A 6,500-nucleotide genomic window follows, 5' to 3' on the forward strand; every position below is an offset into this window, starting at 1 on the left:
TACCTCTATAAAAGATTGAAAACTATTTGACCAGAGTGACATGATTAACTCAGGTGTGTCATTTAATTGACATCACAGGTGTTTCCAAACTCATAATCAGTCAGTCTGCCTATTTAAAGGGAGACAAGTAGTCACCCTGCTGTTCGGTGAAAAGGTGTGTACCACACTGAACATGGACAACAGAAAGCGAAGGAGAGAATTGTCCCAGGACATCCGAAAAAAAATGATAGACAAACATCTTAAAGGTAAAGGCTATAAGACCATCTCTAAACAGCTTGAAGTTCCTGTGACAACAGTGGCTGATATTATTCAGAGGTTCAAGACCCACGGGACAGTAGCCAACCTCCCTGGACGTGGCCGCAAGAGGAAAATTGATGACAAATTGAAGAGACGGATCGTTGGAATTGTATCCAAAGAGCCCAGAGCAACCTCCAAAGAAATTAAAGGTGAACTCCAAGGCCAAGGTACATCAGTGTCAGATCGCACCATTCGTCGTTGTTTGAGCCAAAGTGGACTTCATGGGAGACGACCAAGGAGGACACCACTGCTGAAAAAAACTCATAAAAAAGCCAGACTGGAATTTGCAAAAATGCATGTTGACAAGCCACAAAACTTCTGGGAGAATGTCCTTTGGACAGATGAGACCAAACTGGAGCTTTTTGGTAAGGCACATCAACTCTATGTTCATAGACTCAAAAACCAAGCATACGAAGAAAAGAACACTGTCCCTACGGTGAAACATGGAGGAGGCTCAGTAATGTTTTGGGGCTGCTTTGCTGCATCTGGCACAGGGTGTCTTGAAAGTGTGCAAGGTACGATGAAATCTGAAGACTATCAAGGCATTCTGGAGAGAAATGTGCTGCCTAGTGTCAGGAAGCTTGGTCTCAGTCGCAGGTCATGGGTCTTCCAACAGGACAACGATCCAAAACACACAGCCAAAAACACCCAAGAATGGCTGAGAGAAAAGCGTTGGACTATTCTAAAGTGGCCTTCTATGAGCCCAGATCTGAATCCCATTGAACATATGTGGAAGGAGCTGAAACATGCCATTTGGAGAAGACACCCATCAAACCTGAGACAACTGGAGCTGTTTGCTCATGAGGAGTGGGCCAAAATACCTGTTGACAGCTGCAGAACGCTCATTGACAAATACAGAAATCGTTTAATTGCAGTGATTGCCTCAAAAGGTTGTGCAACAAAATATTAAGTTATGGGTACCATCATTTTTGTCCAGCCCTATTTCATTAGTTTGTTTTTTTAAATAATTATGTTAATCAACAATTCAAAAGTGATGGCTGATTTTGATTATTTAATTTTCAATAAATTTTTATTTATTGTTACTTTTGTGAATTTCAAGTGATTTCAGTGAGAATTGTGGGTTTTTCCTTCTTTAACTGAGGGGTACCAACAATTTTGTCCACGTGTGTACTAGCAGGTCTTGAAAAGTTTTAAAATTCCAGTTTCCTCAAAAATAAAAAGCCCTACAAGGAATAAGAAGTCTAAAACAATTTATTTTGCCTGCCGAAGCAATGCTGATAAATTCTAAAAGTTAATAATAAAATGTTTATATATCTGATCGCAGCATTTTAGGAAACATGACACACCTATGAACTAAAACTGGGATTGTTTCAATACTGTGTGCAGGAAGCCGATGTGTACTTTATATACAGACTAAGTCCTGTAGCAAATATTACACACAGTCGCCGCAGCTAACTAAAATAACTACTGTAGGAAGCTCATCAAATTAAGATGTGTGTAATTATAATTTTAGCAAAAGCTTAAGTTACCTTTAAAGTTTTGCTTCCTTTCCCGCAGTTCTTCTCTCCTTTGAATCCAATGAGGGTCCACATCGACATGGCTCCTAACGGCAAGTCGACTGGAGAGGCAGATGTGGAGTTTCGCTCCCATGAAGATGCTGTGGCAGCCATGTCCAAAGACAAAAACCACATGCGTATGTCCTCCCTTTTTCCTCTGCAGCCTATGTGGCCATTACTTTGGCTCTGGGGATACTTTTCCGAGCCAAGATGCATTATATTTATGGGACAGAGCTACGGAAAATTAGAGAAGCAGAACGTTGGAGCTCAGAGTCCAGGGCTCCTGATAGTGACCAAAATGGTCAGTAGCAGCATCTACTGGAGATTCCTGTCTATGCATAGGTGGGATATGCAACCAACGGAGACAGCTGGATGTACCAGTGAAAAAAAATCGGTCTGGAGCCATGAAGAAAATATACACTATATTGCCAAAAGTATTCACTCACCTGCCTTGACTCGCATATGAATGCAAGTGACATCCCATTCCTAATCCATAGGGTTCAATATGACGTCAGTCCACCCTTTGCAGCTACAACAGCTTCAACTCTTGGCTTGGATGCAGCTGCTCGGCCATGGAACCCTATTCCACGAAGCTCTCTGTGCACTGTTCTTGAGCTAATCTAAAGGCCACATGAAGTTTGAAGATTTGTAGCGACTGACTCTGCAGAAAGTTGGCGATCTCTTGGCACCTTGCGCCTCAGCATCCGCTGACCCCACTCCGTCAGTTTACGTGGCCTACAACTTTGTGGCTGAGTTGCTGTCATTCCCACACACTTCCACTTTCTTCTAATACAGCTGACAGTTGACTGTGGAATATTTAGGAGCGAGGAAATATCACGACAGGTGGCATCCTATCACAGTTCCACTCTGGAATTCACCGAGCTCCTGTGAGCAACCCATTCTTTCACAAATGTTTGTAAAGCAGTCTGCATGCCTCGGTGCTTGATTTTCTACACCTGTGGCCATGGAAGTGATTGGAACACCTAATTTTGATTATTTGGATGAGTGAGCAAATACTTTTGGCAATATAGTGTATTTCTGGCATTAAGCAGACAACAAATACACATTTCACAAGAACCTGTGTTTATTATAGTTCAGTTTATGCTGAAGATGGCAGGGAATGTGTGTGTGTGTGTGTATATATATACAGGTCCTTCTCAAAAAATTAGCATATTGTGATAAAGTTCAGTATTTTCTGTAATGTACTGATAAACATTAGACTTTCATATATATTAGTCATTACACACAACTGAAGTAGTTCAAGCCTTTTATTGTTTTAATATTGATGATATTGGCCAAAAAGTAAAGAAAAACCAAAAATCCATATCTCAAAAAATTAGCATATTCCATCCAACCAATAAAAGAAAAGTGTTTTTAATACAAAAAAAAGTCAACCTTCAAATAATTATGTTCACTTATGCACTCAATACTTGGTCAGGAATCCTTTTGCAGAAATGACTGCTTCAATGCGGCGTGGCATGGAGGCAATCAGCCTGTGGCACTGCTGAGGTGTTATGGAGGCCCAGGATGCTTCGATAGCGGCCTTAAGCTCATCCACAGTGGTGGGTCTGGTGACTCTCAACTTCCTCTTCACAATATCCCACAGATTCTCTATGGGGTTCAGGTCAGGAGAGTTGGCAGGCCAATTGAGCACAGCAATACCATGGTCAGTAAACCATTTACCAGTGGTTTTGGCACTGTGAGCAGGTGCCAGGTCGTGCTGAAAAATGAAATCTTCATCTCCATAAAGCTTTTCAGCAGATGCAAGCATGAAGTGCTGCAAAATCTCCTGATAGCCAGCTGCATTGCCCCTGCCCTTGATAAAACACAGTGGACCACCACCAGCAGCTGACATGACACCCCAGACCATCACTGATTGTGGGTACTTGACACTGGACTTCAGGCATTTTGGCATTTCCTTCTCCCCAGTCTTCCTCCAGACTCTGGCACATTGATTTCCGAATGACATGCAAAATTTGCTTTCATCTGAAAAAAGTACTTTGGACCACTGAGCAACAGTCCAGTGCTGCTTCTCTGTAGCCCAGGTCAGGCGCTTCTGCCGCTGTTTCTGGTTCAAAAGTGGCTTGACCTGGGGAATGCGGCACCTGTAGCCCGTTTCCTGCACACGCCTGTGCACAGTGGCTCTGGATGTTTCTACTCCAGACTCAGTCCACTGCTTCCGCAGGTCCCCCGAGGTCTGGAATCGGCCCTTCTCCACAATCTTCCTCAGGGTCCGGTCACCTTTTGTAGTTGTGCAGCGTTTTCTGCCACACTTTTTCCTTCCCACAGACTTCCCACTGAGGTGCCTTGATACAGCACTCTGGGAACAGCCTATTCACTCAGAAATTTCTTTCTGTGTCTTACCCTCTTGCTTGAGGGTGTCAATGATGGCCTTCTGGACAGCAGTCAGGTCGGCAGTCTTACCCATGATTGCGGTTTTGAGTAATGAACCAGGCTGGGAGTTTTTAAAGGCCTCAGGAATTTTTTGCAGGTGTTTAGAGTTAACTCATTGATTCAGATGATTAGGTTAATAGCTTGTTTAGAGTACCTTTTCATAATATGCTAATTTTTTGAGATAGGGATTTTTGTTTTTTCTTTACTTTTTGGCCAATATCATCAATATTAAAACAATAAAAGGCTTGAACTACTTCAGTTGTGTGTAATGACTAATATATATGAAAGTCTAATGTTTATCAGTACATTACAGAAAATACTGAACTTTATCACAATATGCTAATTTTTTGAGAAGGACGTGTGTGTGTGTGTGTGTGTGTGTGTGTGTGTGTGTGTGTGTGTGTGTGTGTGTGTGTGTGTGTGTGTGTGTGTGTGTGTGTGTGTGTGTGTGTGTGTGTGTGTGTGTGTGTGTGTGTGTGTGTGTGTGTGTGTTGTGTGTGTGTGTGTGTGTGTGTGTGTGTGTGTGTGTGTGTGTTCTTGTACTTGCTACATTGTGAGGACCATTTTCTGCATTTAACTATCAAAGTGAGGACATTTTGGCCGGTCCTCACTTTGAAACAGCCATGTTTGAGGGTGAAGACTTGTTTTTAGAGAACAGGTATGAATTGAGGTTTGGTTGGGGTTAAGGTAAGGATTAAGTTTAGGCAATCAGTTGTGATAGTTAAGGTTAGGGTAAGGCTCTAGGAAATGCATTACGCCTATGGATGTCCTCACTAAGATAGAAGTACAAACATGTGTGTGTGTGTGTGTGTGTGTGTGTAAATAAGTAGATTTCATTTGTATTAACTGGCAAGAGAATCACAGGTTCCTCAGACTGATGGGTCGATGTTTTCTCAACAGAGCATCGTTATATTGAGCTGTTCCTGAACTCAACATCCAGCGGAGCAGCTGAAATGAGTGAGTTCTTCTCCTTTATTGCATATCGCCTGCACATTTTAATGATATTATGGAGTTGAGAAATTATTTCTTTTTTTCACTGACTTACCTTCTCACAACTTTTTCAGGCCGTGGTGGTTACTATGGTAACTCAGGAGGAGGCGGAGGCTCCCGGAGCAGTGGGCTGAGAGGTGCATACTGATGATGTCATCCAACTCTTCCAATCCATCCTGGCGTCTGTCTCACGTCTTATCAGGCCACATTTAATCGTTTGGTGTTTCAAAGCAGGAAAGCTGATGTGAAGTTACTCATTTGTTACATGACAAATGCTTTGGTTTTTTTTTTTTGAAGTGCAGATTTGTAGTACAACTTGACACAATGTCATACCAAATATGACCTGAATGAGCACTACTTTCACACCATTCCTGAAAGCATATGAAGAACAAAATACACAACAGCTTGTCAATGATAAAATGTTGCAGCTGTTGCAGGTGCTGAACACGCTTTATGAGTCATGTTCGCATTTACCTTTTATTTTTTTAAAGCAACTGAATATTGTACTATAGTTTATTGTAATTAACATGAATAAAAAAACATGTAGTTGCTACAGAAAGATACATTTTTGTTTGCAAAGTGGTTAGATTTCAGAGACTTCCAGATTTGTGAGTTAAAAATGTTATATGGAATCTGTTTGAGTTTTTATTTTCATTGGGATGCACTTTAATTTAGTTTCAGTACCAATGCAGCAGGGAGACACAACTTCATCCCTCTAATTAACAGCTGTAGTTTTTGTTTGATGCATATGAAAATATGGAGGCACTGGACTGTCAGGACCGAGCACGGTCACCTGGAATATAATCATTTTAACTTTGCTTTGAATCGGTGATATAAGGAGTTGGATGATTACAAGCCTTTCTCTTAGTAAGAAGTTCATATGTTTATATATAAAAAAATAATCTTTGTTGTTGTAGCTCAACATACTTTCAGAACACCATCCTGATACACTGACTCAAATAGGACTTCAGATCAGCTTTCCTGGTATGAAATGTTTCTAAATGTGTGCCAGTGTGTTTTTTTATGAATGTTTTCACAATTCATTACAGAATTTAAAACTGAGTTGAATATTATATTCCACTCTCAAAGAGTGGAAGTAAAATAAAGTCTATATTTGAGCTGTAAGATAGCTTATGCAGCTGTTGTACATTTTGCCTAATAAATTTTATATTTAATTGTCCTTCAGCCTCCCTGACTTTTTGAAGTGTATGAAATGATGTTACAGTGGCAAACACCATCAATGTCTACGTTGACAAATACAACATTAACAGATTTAAGCTAGATGCAGGAAAAAGACTCAAA

General features: G+C 40.9%; 1 protein-coding gene across 3 annotated transcripts in view; it reads left to right on the forward strand.

The window, feature by feature from the left end:
* hnrnph3 (heterogeneous nuclear ribonucleoprotein H3 (2H9)) overlaps nucleotides 1-6,378 on the forward strand; it is an 11,861-nt gene extending 5,483 nt beyond the window's left edge. For all 3 annotated transcript variants that reach the window (XM_022193538.2, XM_022193539.2, XM_022193540.2), the window contains exons 9-11: nucleotides 1,816-1,951; nucleotides 5,109-5,165; nucleotides 5,273-6,378. In XM_022193538.2, the coding sequence (XP_022049230.1) occupies nucleotides 1,816-1,951; nucleotides 5,109-5,165; nucleotides 5,273-5,346 (267 nt within the window). In that variant the 3' untranslated portion in view covers nucleotides 5,347-6,378. The remainder of the gene's footprint in view (nucleotides 1-1,815; nucleotides 1,952-5,108; nucleotides 5,166-5,272) is intronic.
* Nucleotides 6,379-6,500: the final 122 nt, after the last annotated feature.

Source organism: Acanthochromis polyacanthus, chromosome 2 (assembly GCF_021347895.1).
Source record: "Acanthochromis polyacanthus isolate Apoly-LR-REF ecotype Palm Island chromosome 2, KAUST_Apoly_ChrSc, whole genome shotgun sequence".
Lineage (NCBI taxonomy): Eukaryota > Metazoa > Chordata > Actinopteri > Pomacentridae > Acanthochromis > Acanthochromis polyacanthus.